The 27,766-nt window shown below is 33.4% G+C and overlaps 1 protein-coding gene across 5 annotated transcripts in view; it reads right to left on the reverse strand.

Moving 5' to 3' along the window:
* LOC105343750 (regulator of G-protein signaling 12) overlaps positions 1–27,766 on the reverse strand; it is a 47,143-nt gene that overhangs the window by 6,980 nt on the left and 12,397 nt on the right. For 4 of the 5 annotated variants that reach the window (XM_066068270.1, XM_066068273.1, XM_066068272.1 and 1 more), the window contains exons 3-6: positions 11,846–11,899; positions 8,157–8,264; positions 671–862; positions 8–241 (exon numbers count right to left, since the gene is read on the reverse strand). In XM_066068270.1, coding sequence (XP_065924342.1) covers positions 8–241; positions 671–862; positions 8,157–8,264; positions 11,846–11,899 — 588 coding nt within the window. The remainder of the gene's footprint in view (positions 1–7; positions 242–670; positions 863–8,156; positions 8,265–11,845; positions 11,900–27,766) is intronic. The other variant, XM_066068271.1, reaches the window with a different exon arrangement.

The following is a 27,766-nucleotide window of genomic DNA, read 5'->3' on the forward strand; positions in this document are numbered from 1 at the left end:
ATGTTACCTCTTGCTGTGGCCTTTCAAAAGTACTGATGCTTGGGCTGTCCAGTTGTTTCTCCACTTGCTGCCTTGCATTCTGTTCAATGTTAATTGGATCTGTCGCTTTAACAGACACATGCTTCATAAATATTTCTTTGGCTTTAGCTTTGCGTTTGTCAGCTTCTATTATCTTCTTGTACTGTTCAACGGCCTTCCAGAAAATAATGTTCTCCTGACTGAATTCTTTCTTTAAAAACTCCTGATAAAAAAAAAAATCGACAGATCAATGAGTGGGTATTTCTATCAACACTTGCTATTTACAAACTACATTGAGGAAGAAATTAAATTTGAAAAATCATTTCAACATTCTCTATATTAATCAATTTATTTTATTTCATCCTCTATGAATTTGATTTTGCAAATTAATAGATCTTTGAATATAAAAGTGGTTGCTGACAACTAAACTGTAACTTGGTATAATCACATTTCTCATTTAAAAATCACCATTTAAAATTGCTTTTAAAAAAAATCAAAGGTGAAAGTATTTCAAAATTTTCAATACTTATTCCATAATACACTTAATGTGGTTAAATACATCTGATAGAATAAAAACATTAAATGAATGATTTATGTATGTCATTGATTTTTAAAACGTAATTATGTTTCCCTGAAAGTTTAACAATCTTACAGTGAACACAACTAGGCCCGATCCGTCCTTCAGCAGTTTCTCAAAATTTACGGCCCAGCCTGCGACCCTGCCGATTTCTTCTTCCTTCTGGTCTTCATCATCGTCGTCGCTGTTCCGAGCGTTGATGTTGTTGACGCTTCCTGCCAGCGACATTCGCTGACCTTGGTGGTCATGTTCCAAGGCAATCAGTGACTGAAACAGAAGGTCAACATTGTGAGAATGTCATCAACAGTGCAGGATGCTTGCTCTTTAACAATGTGAGGCACTGTTGACAGACAAGCTAGATCTCCTTAGTACTCACCATTACATTCATGTTTAGAATATCCTCCTCGCTAGAAAATTCTAACCCCAGATCAAACAGGAGGCCTGATTTAACCTCCAAGAAATGCATTTTCCCCTATTAAAGCTAGGCAAATAAGGTTCTTAAAAAGCAATTTTGGTACACGTTGAATTGATAGCTTCCGATTAAAATCGTTTTTTACCGCTAATCAATTCAGAAATAACATTACATACATAACCAGAAAAACACTTTCTACATCCTTTCACAGGCTCAGTCAGCCAATGTTATATAAACTTGGCTGGTTCTAAGTGTTTTTAATGCAGAGTTCTACATATATAATCATCAAGTTTAAACAAGCATAAATGTAATTCATCACTGCTACAATTAGGCATGCTGATCAAGTAGTCTCCCCTACAGACATATTACAGTCTTGTCTTTGTACAACTTTTACATGTATACACCTCTATTTTTCTCAGCTGTGATTTCCAAATCTTATCATTAGCAATTTGAAGTGTTATATCCCCCCAGGGCTGTACTTTCTCGTTCTTTTCTCACCCCCATCTGAACTGGAGAATCGTGTACAATCCACAGCCACACAGTTAATCATCTGATTGGAAACAAAGGTTTTATCACCCCAAATATCAAACAAAAATCAAAGTCAACCACAACTGAATTAGAGTGGAACAAAGACCCCAGCAGCTATTGTCAGATCACAGTTCTTAGCCTGAATGAGTGGAGTATAAAATTATGGAGTTTTACATGCACCCGTCACATAGGTTATTGTACAACTATCTCTGGGGCTATTGTTGTATTCTGTAGGGTCATCAAATTATCAATCAATGAATTAATTGAAACAAATGATTGATAACTGGGCTATTTCAAAGCCTTAAATAAAATGCTAACAGGCAAACTAAAAATGCCTTTTAAACATATCAAGTAAACAATTCAGGAATGATTGTTGGGTCCATCAATCAATACACCTTACCCTTCTCCTCAAGTATCTCCCATGTGTTCCAATAGAAATGTCATCCTGTGGCAGAAAAAAGCTCTCCGATTTCCCCATAAACATCTTCAGACAATTTTTGTTTCACATACTCCTCACACAATAAGCATGATAAGTGTTGCTTTATCCTTAGTCACACCATCAGCCACATATTTAATTCAAAGCACATTGTTTTTTAATTTTAGCTTGTTATCTTCTTCTATATCTGACTTAGGTGCTAGAGAGGCCAGAAAATATAACTTTCTTTATCGTTTTACTTCCTCCTAATAAAAAAATCCAACTTCCTGTAAGCTCAGTTTCACGATAGAAAAAACAAAAATAAACAAAAAGACGAGCTCTGTTACAGGAGTTTGCTATACCACTGTGTACTATGTGAGTGGATGTCCTTAATTTCTGATGCACAAAAAAAGGTCTCCAGATGTGTGAAATAGAATTCCATCAACGGATCACTGCATTATCTCCAAACAAACTATGCAAATTTATACAATCTTTTTCCCATGTAAACTAAAACGGAATCAACATAAAATTCTGATTTGTCATTATATAATCACTTTGTAATGTATATATATATTCATTGTTAGATGGGAAGGGTAGTACACCTGTTTCAACAAGTTTCTAAAGAATTAAAACTATCAATACTTGTCATAGTGTCTTAATAGTTTACCTAAGAAGATCAATCCTAATCATAGGTAATGGCACTAAACCTAATTATTCCCAATTCAATGGATATTTAACTTTTGGTTAATACTGAAGAAAATATCATCTCTTCTTTGGAGTTATGGCTATTTTAAACAGAAATTTCCAGAATTTAAATAGACATATATGTTTATTTTTTTTTACATGAGCAATTACATACATATACATGTATTTACATACACACATATTACTTAGAAATAATCTTTTCCTACAAATATGATAAACCTCAAATTAAGTGTTTTGAAATTAACAAATTCAATAAAACTTACAGCATTGAGTTTTCCTATAACACAAGATCTATTCAGTCTCTTTGACAGTCTCCTGATGCTAAAGGACTTGTCCAAGTTCTCTCCCTTTTGTTTCCTCCTTCTAGTGCTTTTATACAATTTCTCATATTGCTGCTGTTTTTCAACACTAGCTCTTTTGATAGTTATGTCCAAATACATATTTTTTTTTATACCTATGTTTTTTTTTTTTTTTACAATAGATGTTAACTGGCAGAGAAATTTCACACTAATACTTAGTTTCAAACTCTGGCCCAACCTTTTATCAAATTCTAAGAAGGCAGTGTTCAATTAAAATGTGACATAGAGATTCTTATCAAAACAAATTGATTGATTAGATTATGCTCCTGTTCAATATGTAATTCCATGTTTTCACACCTTAATTAGCTTGACCAGTGAAGTAGAAATAAGTGTTTGCCACTCTGACCAATCAGGCAACACCTTGTCCACTAGACAGTTGTAATTGACCAATCAGAGCTGAGATTGCAGTGATAGGTGACAATTATTCTGAGTAGTTTACCAGTCAGACCAGATTGGGCTCCCTGCAGTCTGAGATTAGTCAGGGACTCTGACACTCTGACCTTAAGTTGTACAATGGTGTCAAAAATATGTTCAATTAATTAAACCTTGAATAAACAAAAATCAACCACTACTTATGGATTATTGTGCAGACCCCATCTGAAGCTTATAGACTTAGGGTCTGGACTGACTGCTATCTTCTTTGTTACATGTAACTGTACACATGTGGGCTTAGTAAACAACATGAAAGCTCATTACAAAAACTTCCTATCCTCTTAAGTCTTTCCCTACCTATACATGGTTAAATATGTTGACATAACTGATGATGCAAGGTTGTGTACAGCACTTCAGATTATCACATAACAGTATCCTATCCCAACTTTAATTATATTACATGACAGAGCTTCCTCCCTTATAATTACTGCCTCCCAAGTCTTTATTAACTAGCTTCAGATTTCTGTGTTTTATGTAGGTGGACATATAGTGAAAAATAATTATTGATGATTTACTGCTCACATAATGGAAATGCATGATGCTTGGGAAATTCATCATATCTCCTGTATTTATCAAAATTTCTTTTGAAATATGATAAAATATCAGTCAAATCTGTATATATCAAAATATTTTTTGATATGTGATAAAATTTCGGATCAAAACATATTATAGTAACTGGCAATTTTGCAAAGTATATTTTTTTGTCCAACTTGAAACATGCTAATATAATGCTTTAAAATTCATGTACAGAATTATACACAACATTAGAAAAATGAAGTGTTCAACTTCAACATAGAGACTTAATTTGAGACCTCAATTATCAGTTTGTTGATACTTCCGCAAGAGCAGGCCAATATCATAAGACATCCTAATTTACAAGACTTCAAAATACCAGCAGAATGTCACCTTCTTCATCATTAGTCATATCTTGAAGATTCATGCTTATTTTCAATATGTTAATTGTTTAATTGGCTTTCTTAAGTTCACCAAGATCATGACCTTTAAGCTTTAGCTGTACTTTTTTGTCGCTACAGAGTTTACTTCAAGATAAAATACAACATTCCTTACAATTATTCAGGATTTTCACCTGAAGCATCCTTTCTAATTATTGAAATTTAAGGTCTATATTTACTGCTCAAATAATTCAATTTTCAATATCTTTCACTCATATATCCTGTTTTTCTCTTAGAAACTCTCTAGGCTGTTTTTCTCTTAGAAATTTTCTAGGATAGTGACTAAGCAATGTGACAACCAATGAAAACTTGACTTCAAAACATTTTAATTAATTAGATTTATTCTCTATCTATTTGCTGTCAATAAGTGGTAAATGTTTATAGATTAGAAATGTTTTCAATAATGAGAAATCTAAGCAGTCACTTGAAATACATGTATGTCCATTATGACAGACCACAGGCATAGATCCAGAGAGCAAATTGAACATAAAATACAAATTTGAGTTGAAATACACTTGAATGTCTGCACTGCTATCATTTCTACTCATTAATTAATGAAAAATTCAATCCATAAATAATGGAAAACAGTTTCTTAGTACTAATAAATATGTACAATTCTGATACAAAGTTGATAATTTCAAAGAATACATTTTCTATACTTTTTTTAATTAAGCACATTTCTTCATAAATGACCAGCTTCAAAACAGTTTTCAAAACAGAAATATTTATAGATTCTCAAAGGATGTTGTGTCAAGTGTTTAAAAATATCTCTAGTTGTGTTTTAATAATGTTCAAGCTGAAAATAGTATCTGTATGCATGTTTTTCCTGTACACTTAAAACTTCACTGATCTACCAATGCAGTATAGTTCAATATAAATCAGAGCGGCAAGACACCTCCGTCAAATATAGAGTGCCATCAAACCCAATGACTCGACTTCCCATTCAGATACCAGTGCTTTGATGGTGTGAGTAAGTACAGGACCTCCATTATAAGAGGAATACAATTGAGTTGTCTAAAATAGCTGGGATAGGTTGAGCAACACACTGCTTCTCAAATGACTGTGTGGAAATCTATATGTCCCTTTTCTTCACTTTATTTTGGAAATGGAATAACTTCATTTACCGTAAGATGCTGACTAATGGCTAATAGCACTAGAGCAGTGGATAGGTTTTAAAAATGGACATAGAATCAGAAAACATTTTTTCTGGTATAGAACATTTATTCGTTAATTTAACACTGACCTAAATTGGTTGAACTTTTAAAATATTCAGACATTCATTTGATTATCTGAATGCCAGAAACATACATACTCCATTAATGGATATGTAATAATCTCTCATGATTTACATGTATACGAACAGGAGAAAATAAGTGGTTTTCCTCTCAAGTATGTCTTTTCAAATCTGTCCAGAAATAAAAGCTAATGGTACCCTAAGAATAACACCATAAATCCAGACACATAATGGAAGTGACATTTTCAAAAGACCAGTCTATTTTTCTGGTAATTTTTTGGTAAATACAGAAATGGTATCCAATCGATAATTAAAGGCAGCCAAGAGCAGAAAAGCATTCATCAATTTGCAAATCATAAAGCCTAACTTTCTGAAATTGAAACCTCTTCATATAAATCTACTGAACATTTAAAAAATCCTTGAAGTTCTTATCTGTGGAAGTGCCTTGAGAGTCACGCACATTCTTTATCTGTATGATATTTTCCTTGGTCAGATCATGCAAAGTTAATACCAATTCTAAGTAAACAGGGATTGCTATAAGGGTGGATAATGAATACTTGGTCTCCTTTTCTTGGTGTGGGTGCACATGTAAATCTGCAGCGTGACAGCCCCTGTACAAGAATGACCATAATACTGTGTTAGATTATTATCCTATCTACACTATACCCCTGGTATCCTGACCCTGTATTACGCACACTTAACGGCCCGCTTCAAATTGTTCCAAGTCAAAATCCTCTTACCCTGTTTCTTTTAAAGCTCTCTCCTACATAATGGGGCAATGATTTGCTTTTTGTGGGTGGAAATAGATTTAGACGTTTTACTTCAGTTTTAAATTATGGCAAAAGTGGACCATGCATGCGGAATTACAACTGCAAAGAAATGCCCAAACCACATACTCCGCCATATGAAATGGTGAACAACTCCACTTGGTACTCATACTCTGAGGAACATCACAGAACTTTTACGGAGGTAATATGGTCCAAATATCTTGAGGACAGAAACAAAGTCATTCCATAGAATGGAAATGTTTGATCAAGCCCTAAACCCTGTTTACTTTTTGTTATCAATAGATATTTGTTTATTGAACAACTATCTCATAGTTTTGATTTCAGCCAGTTATATACATAATAGCAAATAGGAGTTTAAATGCCGTTCACTCTTAAATCACAATTTCTTTGACTATTTTAGTTCTCTCTCATTACCACGATCTAACCAGTGTTTTATATCTGACATCTTAATTCAAACATTCAATTTACATGAAATTGAAATTAAATTTACATAAAAAATCAAGTCATCTTCCGAATTTTCAAAAATCAATAACCTAATTGGGGGAGGGGGAATTTGGCCAAGCACATAGCTGTAGCATTAAATATGATAAATGAATCTCTTACCAACACAAAATCCCGAGCTATTTTCCTGTAAACTGGTACAACTGCTGGCACCAGACCTCCTTTGGTACAAAATACACCAAAGATATCCAGCATGACTTAACAGATTAACGGACAAACTAAACCTTTAATAAAATGTAGTTGACTCAATCCCCCATAATAACTGGTCTGCTTTGACTTCTTCCTATTGCATTTATATATATATATATACTTATTTCCAGTGTGAACCAACCTCGGTACAAAGTGTTTCCCACACTGCAACACTGACCACAAGCCATGCACGAGCCTTGAGAATGTGTAGGCTGACAACATACCTTCAACATTTTAGTCAAGAAATGCAAACTATTTTGTTGCCCTCACGTCAATTTTTCTCACACCATCCTTGCACAGAAACTCATTTCATTCTTGATCACACAAAATAAAACCATGTGACATCCTCCCTACCTCTCCGTACTAGTTTCCCAAGCCACCAGACCAAAGTACTAACATTACCAGCTTATCTGCTTATTTCTCCGTAATGTTGACTTTTTCCATTAAAACAAAAATTGATATCTATAGTTTTAAATAATGCAAGTCAATGATTTATCTCACCTGTTTTACTTTTAAAACAAGAAAAAAAAACCCACAAAAATCAGATAACATTTGCAATTTCTGAGAATCACTTCCTTTTCAGCTAAAATCAATTGCGTTTGATATGTGTTAAAGTAAAATAAAAGATATTAATATATAAAGATTTTCAATTAATTTTTCTGCATTTGTTGTGCTGCATATTATATTTCCCCCATATCATTAAATGGACCAACCGCTAAAATAATATGCAAATACTGAAACTGTTTTTGTAGAATTTTGGAAATCTTTTGCAAAAGCCATAGTAAGCAAACTCATAAAATAAGCAAACTCCTAAAATAAAGCAAACTCCTCAAAGTACATAGGGAAACAAAAAGCATTTTTCACTTGTTGCAATGTCTTATCTGAAATCTATTTACACTACAGCCATAAATGACCATTCAGCTCCTTGCCTTATCAATATTGGGACCCCATCCACAAGAACAACAAGTGCTTGGTTTTTTGTCACAGGACCAACATTTTATGGCCAGTACTTGGGTACAGCAGGTAACCTGTATTTGTGACCTACCTCGTGAGAATGACTGAGGGGCGCCTGAAGCCGAGATGCTCGTCGATGTCGCACTGTGTTTGGCTTTAGCCATTTGTCTCCATCTTCTGGAGTTCTGTCTTTATCTCTCTGGAAAAAATAAAACATCTTTAAGAGCAGAAGTCCATTATTGGCTCATATATACAAGTGTGCACGATTATTGATCACTGCAGAAAAGTCATTCAATGACAAAAATATTTCAAGTAATTGTTGTTTTATGAGCGTTAAGAGATTTGTATTTTGAAATGATAAAAGCACAGTCTTATTGTACATTTACTACAATTCAAATCACCTGAAAATGTAATAAAATGTCAGGCATCAAAATACCTTGCAAAAAAAAAATCAATAAGAAAAGCACTCTTGCACTTCAAGAAATCAAAACATTTAACGTTTTTTTTAATATAATGTCCTAAGAGTTTAAATGAGACACGTATCATAAAGTCAATAAAGACATATATTAAATGCACTACAAAATTAAATACAAACCCATTTAAACTTTAGAAAGATGGCCATCTCAAAGTGTATGAAATAAGACAGAGCTGCGACTGATTCGTAGAACACAACATTTAGGGGTCACTATCGCGGTGCACTTACCCTAAAGAAGTCAGTAAAATCCCTATAGGAAAAAGTTAAAGCCAGTTTGCGCATATCCTTTTTTCGCTTTGGTCGAAAGCTGAGATTATCTGGAGTTAAAGCTCTTAAATACATATTGTTTTTCCCCAATTCCATGATTGTGTGGTAAGTTAAATGCTCCCGTTACAACATTTTAATATTCACTGATCCAGTTACATGCTAGCTATGACAACGTCTTTTTACCCTGAGTAAATATCTGTCAGTCACAGAATCCTGGACAAAGTCGCTAGACAAATCCCAAGAAATTACTGCTCTATCACCAATATTGTGGCATTTATAATCAGTCAATTGAAGCTGTACTCAACACCTACAAGATTTCCCGTAGTAAGTCCAATAATGAACATTGGTATCGTAAGTACATATATGGTTGTCTTGAACACACAACTGATAGTCTGCCTGAAGACGACTATAACAAGCCTATTTTACCTCCAATCAGGATTCAGTTTTTAATTAGTTTTAACGTCTTGTGATCAACAGGTCTTGATGCTATATTATGGTTGCATGTCTTATGTTATTTTTAAAGATATTCACTAAAGATAATCCCAAGACATTTATCATTGGGAACATTCCATTATTTTCTACACTCACTGATAAGAAAACAACCCCAAAGAAATTTTGGCAATCTAATAAACCTTCAATATCATAACTCCAAAAGAATCAAAAAACTTCTAAAGGAATTCAATAAAACAAAAACTGGCATTAATATCGCAGGTCTTCAAAGACAAAGGCTGAGATATAAAGTAGCAGGGGTCAGGAAAATGGCCGATGTGTTTCAGACACGGAGAGATGCCATTCTGAATGGATAAGATCCAACGAAATGTTAGATGACTTTTACTCACACACGGCTGTTTATGACACATAGAGGTTTGAATCCTTATTTTGATGCCTTCCTAGCCTAAGACTAAGCCATACTTTCATTAAAAAATCTCGCACCAACAGTGAAAAATATATATCGCAGATATGAATCAACCAAAAATGGCATAAGGGTGCCCCTTCTCTGTAATGAGTTGAGTTAGTATTTCACAGAACAATCCAGTCTAATTTTCTGCATTATGAACAGGGGACATTTTAATGGTCATACAAGTTTGTCACCACAAGAAATGGCTGCTTGTCGGTAGCAGATATAACCTTCAGGTCCACTGAGCCACCACTGGTCCGACAGATCAATAGATCTCTGTGTATCCTGTTGAATCCTCATTAATTTCCATTCAACACAGAATTTCCATCTAGTAGCTCACAAATGTACATCAACCTCCCCGAACCTTCTTTATCATATTTAAAAACCACCACAAATCAAATTAAGCTTCTGACTTGTTTTCTTAAACTCCTCTAACTCGAGTTATCTCCGAGCTCTTCTGTATAACTGTCTCAACTATCCCCTATCAAAAGTTGGTTGATAGGAACTAAAGTCTAAATAAAGTAGTTATGTTTCCCAGGTAAATATACTTAAAGAGCAATCACAAATTCAAAAAAGCGAAATCTTCCGACAGTCAGGGTATGTTTAAAGGGACACCAGTCTGGGACGTGTAGATACATTTTCTATGATTTAGAGCTTTATATCCCTCTTCCAAACACACCATTGCATGACATTCTTCACAGATAAATGTCTTCTCGGTGACCATTTAAAGGTATTCTCCCAAAATTAACACATTGGAACCAAGCCACAGGCTAAATATTTAGAAGGTCAGGTTTCTAAAGAGTCAATATTTTTTGTTGAATCAATTACTAAGGTATATTTTTTCATGGCTTTTACGGTAAATATATTATTGCAAAATGGACACCATGAAAGCAATGATCACCAAGTACTTAGAGTAGAAGATTTTAGAAAAATTGTTTTTGAACTTTTATTTAATTGTTTACCACCACCAAAATTGAAAACTACCAATAATACATGAACAGGAAAACTGCATTTATTATTTTCCCTAGAAAATATTTGTTAGATATAATTTACAATGTTGATCATAAATGGCTTTGTAAACTGTAAACAATTACTACAAAAGGTTTCTCCCAATCAAAAGCACTTTGTAACAGCCAATACTTTGCTATGTCATCTCAATGATATGATTTTGTTTCATTTGTTGTAATATTGATATATAATGTTTAAATATTGTAAAGGCTGGCCAGAAAAAAGTAAATACACTACGCTATCTGCATATAACATGTGGGGATTAAGAAGGTGTGGAAAATTCAAACTTATTTTCTTAGTACGGTATTTGATTTAATATAGAACAGTTACAAAAAATTGGCCTTTTTAAGTGAATATGTATTAATAGAAGAAATGAACTCTAACCAAATTCATACATTATATCCTTTAACATTCCAAGCTTTAAGAAAAATGACAAGTGAAAAATGTCACTTAAATGCAAGCATTCAATTTTGATCCAAAAATATATATGCAGTACGTATGATAAAAATCCCTTTACATAGTATGGAGGCTATATAAGATCATCTTACTGATTAGGGCAATTTTTTCAATGGTTTGCTTTGAGTAATATGGTAATTTTTTTCATTATCTGATCCTACATCTGCAGTATCGGGATCATTATGTATGCTCTATAACATTCAATACTGAAGACATCCATACACAGCCATCAAACCTTTGAGACAAAAATTTACATTTGAAAAATGAAAAGATTTAATTTTGAGTCTTACTGATAAACTAGTGAATTCCAACACCTGTTTGAATGACATTATCTGCCTGATAATCTAAAAACAAAACTTCTACATTGATGTGTACTGCTGTTTCTTTTAAGTATTTTATTTTACTCTACCAACATTCTACATATTTCTATCATGTCAGCTAAGGCATAGTTATCAGTTCATATATAGAATGAACAATCAAGGAAGACCGTTTTTATTTGAATATAAATATATAAGTAATAAGATTTAGGTCAGAAACACTTATTCTCATCCGTAAATACTAAAAGTTTGAATAAAATACACTGTTGTTCAAAAAATTTCTACAAACTGAAGATGCATGTGAACAAAAGATTCAAGAATCATGCAAAATTTGGCTGTAAAAATGCTGAAATACTCACCCAGTACAATACTTTATTCCCCTTTTGCATATCGGAATTACAGTTCTGCATGATCTAAAATGTTATGAATTATCTTTAAAGGTGATCAAAGCACCCATTTTACATGATGTTTTTTTTTTATACAAAGCTCTGCGGCTACTTTAATTATTGTTTAATAACAAGAATTCTTTTTAACAATCCAATCACACATTAAGTGACATGACTGAGTGTACAATTCAACTTGTTAGATCCTATGAAGTATCACCTGATTATTAAGTGGATTGTTTATTGACATTATTTGACTTTTTATTGACCTTTATTAGTTATAATAATAATTCTCAAGTGCAAATGTAAAATAAATTAAAAAAAAAAATTAAAAGGACACCCTAAATATTTGACATGAGGATCAGATCAGGAAATGTCATTTCAAAATTGAGGGGTATTTTTGATTTTGAGTGCAATTTGAACGATTAAACTAAATGTACAAATTGCAACACCATAATTCTGGGGCCTAGCTAGTACACAAAATTAGTGACAAAAACCCACCAGGTTATCATAATTTCATAGCTACTCAAACATTTCTGTACATAAAGAGTTTTTATCAGTAAAATTTTTTGTTTCACAAATTTCCCCAATAACAAAGCCTAGTAACTGTTAGTACCGATAACATTGTGTGTGATTGGGAGGAAACTTTACAGGAATAATGTCGAGGAAGCAGTAAACCTGAACAATCCCAGGGAAACAATCGGTTGTGGGACCAAATTAATAACACCAAGAAGGAAAGAAATCAAATCAAAAAACATGCAGCTTGCAATGCACAGAATGTTGGAGCCAGTCAAACTCTGACACAATTCCAACACACTAAAATTGTCTAAATTCAAAATGTTCAAACTCATTCCTTTACTTCAGAAATAAAAAATATTGTCTGTAATGATTTCTGCTATTACAGATTTATAACAGAAAATTACAATTTTAAAATATTTCAGCATCAAAGGTCTTGCATATTTAGAGGCTAAGGTTGTTTTTTTTTAAATCACAATCAGAATTTTAATAGTATTTCCAATTCATCTTACCAGAAATTATTGTAATTATCAAAATAAATAAGAAAACTCAAAAGACTAAAAATAAATTCCCCCAACTTTTCCATGTTATATTTTGAAAAAATAGTATAAAAAGTAAACAGTGTTTAAAATGCCAAGTACACATTTTGAATGACAAGACCAGAAGTCCAATAACACTAAGACGTCAACTCAGAATCTACAAGCTTACCTTCCTAAGGTCACGATACGATGACGACAGAACGCCACGGGGAAAATTCATTGCAACAAAATGATATTCTTCGAACAGATAAATGATCCACCACAAGATAATGTTTACAAATCCAACAGAGCTCTGGAATAACCTTGGACAGAGCTGGTTGTGGGCACCCCTAACTCTGTAGCTATTCGCTAGTGTCCATGTACTGGTGCTGGCAGGAGAAGAAAATCAGCATCATGGATCAATAGCAATAATACAATCTCTCAAGTTTAACAGGAAATTAATCTTCCCGTCAGTGAAACCCAAACGCAGCGATAAAGGGGAAGGAATTCATGATGGTATAATTTGATTGACTTCTTCACTGTGGAGGTCAGGACTGCATGTCTTTGTATCCAGTGTTCCTCATCTTTACCTTCATACACCTATAACTGACCAAACAGATGCTTGCTGCATGAGGCACACAGGAGAATTCTGAGGACCTGAGAAATGACAGGCATTGCGATTACCTGGTCAAACCTGCGACTTCCCACACAGGTAACACCCTTGATCAGTGGATGGGATGGACAGGTAAGGTCAAGTCGAACCAGGAAGTCAAGCCGTGTCTCACTGTGGTCCAGCGTTATGTCAGACTTACACCATTAAACACGACAACAGATGAAATGGGCTCAAACCTGTATGGCTATATTTTCAATATTAGCCTTCCATTACAAAAAAATATGAATGTTTGGTGAGTGCCTACAAGAGTGAAGACAGAATATACCGATAGAAGACCTGAAACAAAATCTCTAGACTTTATCAAATAATTTATAAAAGTGATATGTATCATAATCAATAATCCCTTCTTTACATTACATGTGTGAACTACTTATTGGATGTAAGTGATAGACACATAAAAATCTTGTAGATATTGAATCTATGTAACCCTTTTCATCAATGGCAAATGATCAGAGGGCAGGAAAAATCAGGAAGAGATTATAGTACACAAAATGTAAAGGGAAAAGGGAGGCAACTCCTATTAAACCACAATAATCACAGATACACAGAAATTATAAAATCAAAACAACAACCAAATTCCTTGTCAGTTATATGTTGTGTTTGCAAGTAACAGACACTGGCAGATTGAAAATTATATTGGAAATTCATATAGACTGTTCATAACCTTTTTTAAATCAATTTACACTACATATATAAAAATAAATGAACCAGTACATGTATTTACCTGCAGTACATGAGATTTGGGGTATTTTTAATGAAAACTCGTACCTTTTTTATGAATTTGGAGACATAATCAAATGCAGCAGTGACCGGTATCACTGGGGTGAAAGGTCGAAAATGTGTAGCGTGTATGGTGGCATACGGATCAAATACTTCAGTGACAGGGGTAAAACTCCGCTGTCGTCCATTAAAAGTAGAAAATTTGATTTTAGATTTCCAACCAATTAGTTCAGCCATCCCCAGTCGAATACATCAAATCAGTTTGACATAAAATATCACACAGATGTCTTTCCCAACACTCACTCAATTTGCATGAAAACATTAAATAATCATTTTATACGGGCTGTTTTTTCCCTTTTAATTCAGTTCTCTGTTAAATGAAGTAGCACTCCATTGAATTTCCTCTTTTTTATCCTCTTCATATGTCATTATAATTCTTGGCTACACTCTCAGAAGACACCACAATAGGCATGTCAAAAACATCAAAGCAAACATAAAATCAATATCCAATTCAAACATGCATCTTCAATTTACCAGCACAGGAGAAAAAAATCTGTTTGCACATTCTCAGTGTTCATTAAATGAATAACTTCCATATACACTCTAGATAATTCCTCTTTCATAGCAGCCTTGAATGTGGAGGCATCTTAGGTTGCTAGATGAGCTAGTACATGAAGTTTTTCTGCCTTTCAGTGAATAAATCATATCTACATTCACATCATCAGTTTTACTGTGATTTGGGTATTAAAATCCATCCCACGGCGAAACATTATCAGCTTTTTTATTCCCCTTTACAGCCTGCTGTGTCACAAATAGAGGCACAATCACACAATTTCAAAGCCATAAAAGTTACTCATTTGTATTAATGACCTTCTCTGTAGTAGTGTCCCTGGGTTAAAACTTGGGCGATTCCGACAACATAGACTTATTCTGCTGCACTAATCCTCGGCTATACACAGACTTTAAGTAAATCCAATTTACAAAGCATTGGTGTACATATTAGACCACAGATTAGCCTAATGACATTCAACTGGTCACATGGTGCAATGACATTTACATTTAACTTTGATACTCGTGTTTGTTCCTTGATTTGAAAGCTCTTCAACTATCGCCAATATTTCACTTCGCAAACATCAAAATTGGAAAACCTTCAAGCACACATTATCGCTTCTTCTAATATAAACTTTAGGTAAGTTTAAGTTATTTGGCAAAACAAAATCCTTAAAAGTACCATTCTAGCAATAAGTTGTGTCTGAGGCAATGAACTGTGCCCAGGTAAATAGAACCCTGTCGTGAAAAGTTCGACAACTGTACATTTAAAAGACAAAAGCCATGCTCGGATGGTATGACACTTCTATTCTTCAAGCCCGATTGATCTCGGGTTAATAAGATATCGTAAATTAATTTGTGTCTACATGATATTTTATTGGACACAGTATCTATGTGTACCTTACACATTATCCAATCAGCATTACCATGATGATATAAACAATATGTAATATCTGGACACAACAAAGATTTGCATTTTTTGTTAAATGGCATGCCTTGAGTTATTTGCAATTAGCAGTAACCGTATTGATATAGAGAAATATGTGGTGCCGTACCATGATTTTGAATGTATTAATATATAGACTGCAATTTTGTTTTCATTATATATATATATATTCAATATACATAAAGTGTCATGTATCTGTTGAAAATATTCATAAAGCATGAAATGCAAGTAAATGTTCTGAAGATAGAAATGATTTGAATAATGCAACGACAAAAAATACTGAGTCTTCTCCAGATTCAATATTGGATATTCATGAAAACTGCCAGATAGCATACTGTTATTCAAATCCTTCTCAAGCACACAGTGAAATTCAATATTCCTTTTCCTTTATATATCAATTGACTTACATTAGCGATAGCTTTCAGGGGGGGTTTATGTTTGATATATAAATTCTCTAGTTTCCATGTTCTGTCTTCATACCAGGGAAAATATCATTTTCACCTGTCAAGATTTGATTTGTATTGAGAGTACTGGCTATAGATCACTTCTGTAAAATCACAGATATGAATCCTTTAGAAAAGAATTTTTAATTCTATTCTAGAATATATCTGAATTTGGATTTGAATTTGTTTTTTTTAGTCCACACCATTGTGCCTCTTATTTACATTAGATTATTGTAATTCTATGTTCCAAAGTTTACTTAATCTTCATAAAAAATACATAAAAGACACTCTATTACTTAGAATGCAAAATTAAATTCCCTTACAAATTCTACCATTGTATGATTGTGACAATTTTTTTTCAGTGTAGTTCTGATGTGCCTTACTGAAGTATTGAACCAAGTCAGAGAGACTTGTACCAAAGATTTTGAAAATACCAATTCTGACCTGATGACCATATATATATATATTAATAATATAGTACAGTTTAATGTTTCCTTAATTTTTCTAACATGAAGTATTATGGAACATTAAATGAAAAATTGTATGTTTGCAGTAATGAAAGTACATATACTTATGAAGAGGTCCCTGTTGATTTTGATGAAATTGATTTTCACTTAAAAATGTGTTTAAACCCTATTTAATTTTTCATTTTAAACCTTCATTATTTATCACTGTCAGTATTTTTCACTATCAATGTTTGCTCTCCTAATTTCAAAACTACCGGTAATGTCTTCCTCATCACAAAAATGTTACATCCTGAAAGAGCAGCTGTCTTTTTATGAAACTAAAACATGCTTATACAGACCTGTCAAAGGGGATGAAGTCCGAAATCAAAGGCTTCAGAAAAATTTACATCATGATAATACATGTACACTTTATACATGAATACAAATCATATAAATGGTTAAAGACTTTTCAGTTTGCAAAGAGCCATTGACCAATGAACATCAAAAGATCTTGAAGTGAATGGAAACCTTAGCAAGTGGGCCAAGTGGCAAATGGCTACTTGCTTGAAAACTCTAGGACATACCGTAAGTATTAGCCTCATCTCTGTTCTGTGATTGTTTAATAGAGGAAAAAGATTTCTTCTCATAGAAATACTTCACAATTCATTTGCTACTAAATAATTTTTAAATTTAGGACAATACTTCTAGAGCCTACAAAAGAAACAGGACTGCCGCAATATATGTATTACAGTAATATTGACGATAAGATAGCATACCTGCTGAGAGGAGCTGCGACGATAGTGACGATACCTGCGAATAAGTCTTGACATATCTAAGTGTTCTCCTTGCTATCATTTCCTGTCACTTACTCCCTAAGATTTTTTTTCGTGCTCCACAAACTTATACACGAATACTCCCTTTGCTTCCACCAACATTTGCAGTTTCATTGCTTTAGACATACCGACAGTTCTTTCTTCATTACACATGCAACGGTGTTCAGTTTCTCACTAAGCATCTAATTAAAAATTAAATCACCAAATTTCAAAATGAGGGTCTTCTGAATTATCAAACACCAAGAGCATACAACCAAGAACTAAGACGGGCTCCCTCAAGGAATGGCTATAGTCCCGCGGTGTCTTAATACACACGGAATACAGAACCAACATAGGTTTGCCGAGTTTGGTTTGCCGATTAGACCAGCAGCCTGTCTTTCACAACAATTTGAATCTTATCAAGATAACAATCATAAGGTAAGCATAAGCCTGCTAACGCAGAGTCTAAAATTACATCACCAAGATTCTTTCACACCGTGCCATATAATTCCAGAACATGTAAATGTATTGGAAAATTGAGTCCTATTTTATCAGTAACTTTAATAGCATCTTTGGTTAAACTATTTTAAAAGGCAGTTATGTCAATGATAAAAAAAAATTCAATGAAGAAGAAAAAAATCAATTAAATTCTTATAGTAAACATTACACTCCACATGAATCAATACCGAAAAAACAAATTAGCACCCCTGATGATGTGATCAAGAGATTTAACTGGTTTTTGGTTTAAACCCAAGGGAAATCTTTATATTGAAAGGGGCAAAGGCATAACAGTGGTAGGTACAGGGGTATCATTGTTAGAGAACACTGGAGTTATGCAATGAAATATACATATTTGATTTACGAATTTTGAGATGGTATAGATTTCAGATCATATTTCTGATTATCAGACAATTCCTTTTCCAAAACTGTGCAAACCAAACTGTATTTTGAAAATTAAATCCATCAATGCAATTCAACGTAATTTTTAAATCTAAAAAATTACATAACTTCCAAGGACACAACTGCTAATGTCCAAATCAAAATCAATGTTATATAACTCCGTACTATTAGCAACAGTTGTATCTGTAACATGAAACCTATAATTCAGCCTTTTAACAATCAATACTTAATTACACATAATACCGTACCTTTTTCTTTAAAAAAAAAAATAGTAAAATAACTGATTACCACCCCAAATTTCTTTCTCTGAAAAAGATTTACACTCAATTCAGATCACAATAAGAAAAAAAAAAATGCCCAGCTTTTAGGGAAACCTGATGATACAAAAAAGAAGAAATATTAACGTCAATCAATTCATATTAACGTACCAGGTTCGTTGACAAGACGATGCGAGCACACTGGAGAGAGCCCTGTCTTCTCCTGACGCGGGCCGACTTCGCCCGCTGCAAGATGGCTGCCTTGTTAGGATTGAAGGCCATATTGTCACATTGAAAATGATATCATGAACGATGAAATAAAAGCTTTCCTTACAGTCACCACCACTAAGATCTTCACCACACCTCTGTGCATTGAGTACACGATAGATCCGATTACACGAGAGGATCCTGAACTGTTACATTCATTCATCTTTATCAACGTATGAAGCTATTTCTGTTGTGTCCTGTATCCACAACAAGGGATGATATTTATAAATATGTTGTAACGAGTTATACACAGTTTGAAAGCCTCCTCACAAATTACGTGACAAAATATCAAACTGTTTGTAAAAGTACAACGAGTCAACATGGGGCTACATTCCCTTGCATGTTCAGCAAACCCTTAAACTTCTTCACTTAAGACAATTGCTTCTTGCTTATAAATAAACAAAACATTTCACTAGGATTTATGCGAAATATGGATATGATATCTGAACCTTTATATAAGTGACTTCACTGTAAGCTAACTCACAAATTTCTCCTCACTCTACAAAAAATGAGCAAGCTCACATATCCAACTCTCCCACATCAGGGGGTTTCCTGGCTGATATCTGGGTCCATTTTTCAGATCCATTTCAAACCAACAAAATGATCAAATCATCAATATCTTCCTATTTCAAGATCCTTTTTTTCCCAATCCAGGGTCCATAGTTTAACAATGCTACACGTAATGAATAGCAAAGTACTAGCTGGTACATGCATAAATGGAAAAAAAGAGACATAACTCTAAAAAAAATTTATTTCAGAATTCCCAGCCAACATGCAAGAAAAATGACTGAATATTTACATGATCATTAGTGTCATCCACAGGTGCTTGAGGACAGGATCGACCCCCCTCCCCAGATTATACACCCCCGGGACTTAATTTTTTTTTTATCAAATTATCTTTTTATGATATATTACTAATCTAATTTATACATTCATCGCCCAAAATTACATAAAACAAACATTTTTGAAAAAAAATCAGACCCTCTGTACATATAATACAAGAAGGTTGCTAACTTCGTCCATCTAGAACCAACGGAAGTAAAGGTTTATCGCAAGGAAGATAACTCGTAACAGAATTAATTTTTTTTCTCTTTTATGTCTTCCATTGTAATACACTCAGTATGAGTGCCTTCTTTTTGATTTTCCAGTTCCCAAGACGATAAAAAAGTTTTCTCGGCTTGATTAGAATTCATATTTCTTATGAATTGTACTTTTTTCGAGTTTGCCATGCAATTTCATAAATCTCTCGGAGTTGTCTTCCTTGCGATAAAACCTCACTTCCGTTGGTTCTAGATGAATCGGTTCAAAACTTCCAAATTGTCGGTGAAAATTGTCCTAATTACCTAATAAATGTATTTACACGGGCATGGCATGCAGATATTCAGTGAAGGGAATTATCAGGCTACGACATGAGGTCACCTTTTTTACTGGTAGATGATCTAGTTTGATAGTACATTTTAACAAATATTCATCGGCAGTGCCTCTCGGCTCGCAGACGAAGTTAGCAACCTTCTTGTATTATATGTCTGATTTTTTTTTAAAAATGTTTGTTTTATGTAATTTTGGGCTATAGATGAATAAATTTGATTAGAAATATGTCATAAATGGATAATTTTAAAAAAAGAAAAATAAAGTCCCGGGGGTCTATATATTGGGGTGGGGGGTGGGGGGGGGGGGGGGGGGGGGGTGGAAGGTCGATTCTGTCCTCAAGCACCTGTGGTGTCATCTATTAATAATATCCAAATCAACTAAATAGTTTCAAGAGGTTCTATTCAGAAGTTTAAGATGAGTTGTGCTGACAAACTGTTTCAGTAGAATCAGGGTTGGCATGGAAATGCCAGTGCTGGGAATTACCGGTGGTAAATACCAGTATTTCCCGTCCCGGTATTTACATGTACTACTGATTTTCACTAAACTGGGCAATACTGGGAAATACAAATTTTTAATCTTAATTTCTTTAATTTGTTCAAAGTAAAACGTATGTTTAGGATATAAGATATTAACAAAAAGCATCAAAACTCAATTTAGCATACTTTGCCATTTCACTGTCAGTTTATGAATCTTAAATTCACCAGATCACCTATTCCCAAAGACTTCTATAGCTGCTAGTGTACAAATTTTAGTCCAGCTTTTTGAACCCCAAGTTTTGTGTTTTACAGATTTATAATTCAAAGCACAAAATAAACTGTTATAATTACTGTAGGTATTACAAGTAACAATTAAATAATCATACATTTTGTTAAATGAATAATGACTCCTGACAGTTTTGTGCTCCTGTTTTGGGGAGATATATACTATTATTGTGATTAATTGGCTTTTTCTTCGGTGTGTTGCATACTGAGGTAGTGACACAGTCACACTTTAATTTTCATAATTTTCTTCACCCATTTTCACATACATCAAATAACTAGAAAACAGAACTTTTGATATCATGTATATGATAACTTATAGATGCACCTATACATGTACCTGACTTACGTACCTTAAAAACAAATAACAATGGTGTATGAATGAACCATGTTTGGAGTATTCATGTAAGAAGATAACCAATGCATTACTGGCTATTTAAAACTTGTTAAAATCAAAGACAATTATAAAATGTCATTGCTGACAAAGTGTACTGTTGTCTACATCCCTAAAGATTTGATTTAGACTGAGTATGAAGTACTTTAATATGTAGTTGTACTTTATTTCCCAGTATTTCCCGGGTATAAATAATTACCAGTATTTCCCACCGTCCTGGGAAATATGAGTATTTCCCGCTTTTTTGCCAACCCTAAACTGTAGAATTGAAAAATCAGGGAAAAAGAATTTCCTGCTAATTTGTACAACTATACATTATGTTTTAATTAATTACAAAGTTTAATGAAATTCTTTCCATCCTTTTAAGAAGAGTTGTGCTGATAAAAAAAAGGATCGATGGACAGACTTTCTGACAAAAATGGTTAAAAACATTATACCTCTTGTAATTTGTTGTGTCTGATATGACTCTTTTTCACAATCCTACCAGAAAGTGTCAAAATGTGCATTTTTCTTAAAATTTCCTCTTGGGAATATAAAGAACAAGCTTTAAAAAAGTCAATTTTTCATAATGAAATAGGTTTGGACAGTTGCATCTTTATTCTTTAAAGAAAAAGTAACGGTTGTATACATAAGCCTATTTTCTATGTTTCCTTGTGAAAAGCTTAAAAATAAAACAATTCTTAAAAATGCTTAATTGGCAGGAAAAGGTTAATTAGACTAAAACAGCTGTGATCTATTATAAAACAGAACCAACAAGGAAGGTCCATAGTTTGCGTGAATGTTTGCGAAGGCATTCTCAAACTATTAGCGTTAATCCTGCGATTATGAAAAGACCACCATACTGTTGATTCCTTACTTTACACGAGTACTTAATTCTGCGATTCAACAATTTTGCATCAAATCGCGAGAATATAAAATCGTGAACACCGAATTTTCATCATAATTTCAAATAGATTTTACCTGTCCATAAAATAAAAGCGAGATTTTAAAATCCGCGAGGTGTGCTTCTCGCAGTTTTACGCTGATAAGAATTCCTCGAGTATATAATTAGGAATTTACAGTAAGTATTTTCTATCCATGGATGTGTAGGCTTGGCAATAACAATTTCTTTGCCAATAAAACAACATAAAAATTGTGATAAAAGAAGCATCCTACTCAAGTTATAATTTCTGCAGATATCTGCACTGATTAGTTTCTCTCATAACACCAAACAAACATGGATGCCTGCATTTACTTCCATGCATTAATAAACATAAAAAAACAAACTTCAAACATTTCCTCAATCTCTTACAAAAATGACATCTAAATACTGAAACTTGAATAAAAAATATTGGAAGACCAAGCAAAAAAAAGCGCAGTAATAATTAATTAATCCAAAAAAACTTACTCCGTCTCTATAGATGGATAAAAGCAACACATCAGCGGACTGCCGGCTGTCCATTTTTCTGTCTGTGACGGGGTAGAAGTCCCCACTAACTCGGAACCTAGTCATCACCACTTAACAGAATCTCACATCATTAACGTGCTTGAGATATTCTCGGGCTCGTAACCCACTGAGGACTAGGGGTGCTGGTACAGAGAAACTCACAGGCGAGCGTGCAATACAGGAAAACCACTTCCCTACTGCTCAAGTGCTACAAACATTACCCCTCTGTCTGTCAAATGTTTTCCCACTAAGTGTATCTTGTACATAAAATAATTCATTATACTTAGACTTACATATTTTACTTGACTTTGAAACAAATGTTTATGTGTAAATCTACATATAGTGAAGTAATAGTTGTGTGCAGAAAATCTTCTAATATATTTTATTTCTGTAACTTCCCGTAGAAAACCCATCATTTTGGTTTGGCAGATGTTTGCCACATAAAAAGCAAATTTCCTACATTTTTTATGACTTTATACTAGCTAGCCATGTAAAGAAAGATAACTCCTTTAATGAAATCAGTCAGATTTTTTGTGAATAAGTTATTTAAGATTTATATAATATTGATAGTTAAAAAGCTAATATATTATCATATAAGATCATATAACACATACCATCTTTTAAATATCTTAAAATCCAGATATATAAAACATACCGATATTGAATTAAAAAGGTGTTAATTCTATTATCAATGCAGCTTCTTTCCTCTTGATATCAGTATAATAATGTCAGATTTCATTAACACTAATATATAATTATCAGATAATTATACCCGCACTTTCTAAAGAAAGTTCGGGTATATTGTTGTTACCCTGTTCCGTCCGTCTGTCCGTCTGTCCGTCCGTCCGTCCGTCTGTCACGTTTTACTTTCTCAAACTGCTCTTACATCTTATAAACCAGCAAACTGAACTCTTGGAGTTTGATTTGGGGTATCATGTTGTTTTGTAAAAAGGTTTCAAAAATTCTCTGTTAGTCCTGGGGGTCAAATAATTGGTAAAAAATGACGTTTTTTCACAAAAAACCTTCTTCCTCGAACTCCTCCTACATTTTCAAAAGTAGACAAATCATCTTTTGGAATATGTTTTAGGGTATCCTATAGATGCGCAATAAGGTTTCGGAATTTTCAATTTTGTCCTGGGGGTCATTTAATGGCTAAAAAATGACGTTTTTTTACAAAAAAACTGGTTTAAAAAACGTCATTTTTTTAAAGCAGTAGCCAAATGATCTTCTAGAATATGATTGGGGGTGTTATATTGAGGCATGATCAGGTTCCAGAATTTTTTTTTTAATTAAGGGGATCAGTGGGCAACAAAAAATGACGTTTTTTGGCAATAAAAAAATGGTTCCCAGAACTCCTCTTACAACTTTTGGAGTAGCTACGTCATCTCTTGGGATATAATGGGGGCTGTCCTATAGATGTGCAATAAGGTTTTAAAAATTTAAATTTCATCCTGGGAGTCAAATAGTAGCAGAAAATTGACGTTTATCACTAAAAAAACAAACATTGATCCAAGAGCTCCTCTTATGATTTAATGGATAGACAATCATATCTTGGGATATGATAGGGACTGCTCTATAGATGTGCAGTAAGGTTTTCAAAATTTAAATTTCATCCAGGGAGTCAAAATGTACTAATTAATTAATTAGCAGAATATTGACGTTTATCACTTAAAAAAAAACATAGATCCTAGAACTCCTTTTATGATTTAATGGATAGACATATCATATCTTGGGATATGAAAGGAACTGTTCCATAGATGTGCATTACGGTTTTGAAAAATTAAATTTAACCCTGAGGCCCATTACCTACCGGTACATACCTTTTGATGCCCTTTAAGGATCAAGAATATATATGGTTAAGGGGTGGGGATCTCAACCGTTTTCGAGATATTCGTGCACTTCCTGTTCAAGGGGGGTCATGACCACCCCCGGGGCCCATGACCTACATACCGTTTGATGCCCCTTGACACAAGGAACAAGAATATATAAGGTTTAAGGGTGGGGATCTCAACTGTTTTGAAGATATTAAGGGACTTGCTGTTTGAGGGCGTCAGGACCACCCACAGGGCCCATGACCTACATAACATTTGATGCCCCTTGACATCAGAAACATGAATATATATGGTTTAGGGGTCATGATTATAACAGTTTCTGAGATATATGGTAATTTCAAATTCCTGGGGGGTGGGGATGACCCCAGGGGTCAGATCTAACTAGAACTGTCCTAATGGGACTAATACCCCCGCTAGGCTAATTTCAAATGGGACAAATAATTGAATTGAATAATAAAGGTTTGGAACACATACAAAAAAAAATTTCTAGAATTGTAAAAAAAAAAAAAAAAATTAGTTAACAAAGAAAAATTAGAATCAAAATTGTCAGAATTTCACTGTAAATACATATCTATAACAGTAATACATTTACAAATGTATGTATTTGATGATATATTTTTTTTATTTAATTGATTTAAAGAAAAACCAACAAAATGACAATAACCCCTCCCTTTGCAGTGAATAGAAATACCGGTAGCCAAGCAATGCTCTTCTGTTGATAAAACTTTCAATATCTTTCTAATAAGAGTCTTGACAGATGCAATTAGTTGTTTCAAATTTTCCTCACTTTCTCCTATGACACAATGGAACTCCATATCAGAAAATTGATCCCATAGGACTATGATTTTCTTTGATGAACTTGTTAAATTTAATAAACTCCCAAAACATTACCATAATTACCATACTATGTAAAAATATGTAATAAAAAAAAGAAAATTTAATATTACAAACAATTTTAAAATTGCCAAAACACTACAATCATATCAGTAATTTTAAATTTCATTTAAATTAATGCCCAATAGGGTCTCTTCATCAATTTACTTGACAAATAAATTTAAACAACCACTAAAAATAGTTTAACTTCTTTATTAATAATTATATTATTTGTTTCCTTCTAATGATAGACCTTTAGGTTTACAAGAAACAGTTTTAAAATAGCCCCAAAACCATCACCCATTTTACAGATTATCAATTTCCCCTAAACACATGCTCCATCTGAACCATGGCTCAGATAATGGCTCCCTTGGGACAAATGAATTCAGCCACACTTGTCTTTGATGTTCTTATTAGCTCCTAAGAATTTACCATTGATAAACAAAAACTTTGCATTGTCAGTTGATAGAATACTAAAAAAAATAATTTTTTTTTTAATTAATTAAGACATAAAGACAAAAAACTCCATCTGGATGTATTTATATAAATATATTTTAGAGTGTTTTCTATTAATTAATTAATAAAATCTGTAAGGATTACCTCCCTTACTTTTCAACATTAGTGTTCAATATATAGAATAAGGAAAATAAAAACTGTCATAAAATCATTAAATCCTGTCTGATCTTAAAAAAAATTGCAGGTGCACATCTTCAGATGGTGTTCAACATATGTACAAATTTTCAAACTGTTCCATGCAGTAATAAAAAATTCTATAGGGGGGACAAAGTTGCGTCTACAGACAGACGGACAGACGGACAGACGGACAGACGGACGGACAGACAGACGGACAGGGTGAAACCAATATACCCCCCTAAACTTCGTTTGCGGGGGTATAATAAACCCTATATATTGCCAGTAATAGCCAATATATGATTATGAAAACCCTATATTATTATCTTTGTCCGTTTTCAAGTTACCATTTACAATAGAGTCTATGATTCTTCCTACAAGGTTCAATGTTAGACCCCACACCCTTTTGACCCCCCCCCCTCCTCCCCCGAAAAGTGGTTGTCTAACCCAAAATGAGAAAAATCAAACCAGGGTGCACAACTAGATTTGCAGGCCTATCATATCCTAGAGTTTTGTACAATTATGTTCAGCCATCTCTGAGAAACAAGTTCAGAGCTGGAAAGAAGAAAAAGAAGATGAAGAATATATACATGTATTAAGAACCGTACAAAAACAATAAGTCTCCAAACTTCATTCAGGAGACTTAATAATTAATAAAGATTAAATAGAGATAGGATCATCAAACATCAATAATTTAAAGATAATTGACAATTTCTGATTCTAAGGGGGTCAGGATGACCCCTTAGGGTCATGACTTACATGCCATAATGATCTGATGCGCCTGCATGACCTAAGGAGGAATAATATCTTTGGATTAAGGTGGGGATCTCAATGGTTTTTATGATATTTGATAATTTCAGGAAGAGCACTTGGGATCATGACCTACATACCATCTTAAATGCCTTGAACAAAGAAACAATAATATAATATGTACATGATATATGATTCAATTTAAGGTGGAATGTCCCTCTGATAAGAGAGATAACTTCTATAGAAAATAAAATCACTTTGTTTCTGTTAACTCACAATTATTAATGCATGTAACAACAAGGGAAGTGGTGCATGGTCCCAATTTATGTTGGAAGGCGATACACTTATTTGAATTCAAGGATAGAAAAAGAAAATTAGAAATGAACCCCATGGCTCTTTTGAAGCAGGGGGGCAAAAAAGTAAAGAAAACTTTTACAAAATATTACAAGAAATGTATCATAATGATAAAGTATTTATGAGGCAATATCTACATGACTATGTTTGATGTTTTAGGCCGGAAAATATTTCGATTGAATATTTTTATTTCTCTATCTAAAGCTCGTTCACAGAGCTGAAAGAATTATAATTGGGAAAATGTGACCAAGACAATTACAAATTCTAGACTTAGTTGAAATCGTTTAATTAAAACTTATAACATTTCAAATGTTTAAAATTGAATAAAGCTTTTCTATTCTGAGGGAGCAGATATGGGAAAACAAATTGAAAAAAAAAACCTAATATCTCAGCTCATTTGATTCAAGACAGTATATCCCTGTATTGATATCATATCAATTACTGGAAGATTATTCACTTGAT

The sequence above is a fragment of the Magallana gigas genome, chromosome 8, assembly GCF_963853765.1.
Source record: "Magallana gigas chromosome 8, xbMagGiga1.1, whole genome shotgun sequence".
NCBI lineage: Eukaryota > Metazoa > Mollusca > Bivalvia > Ostreida > Ostreidae > Magallana > Magallana gigas.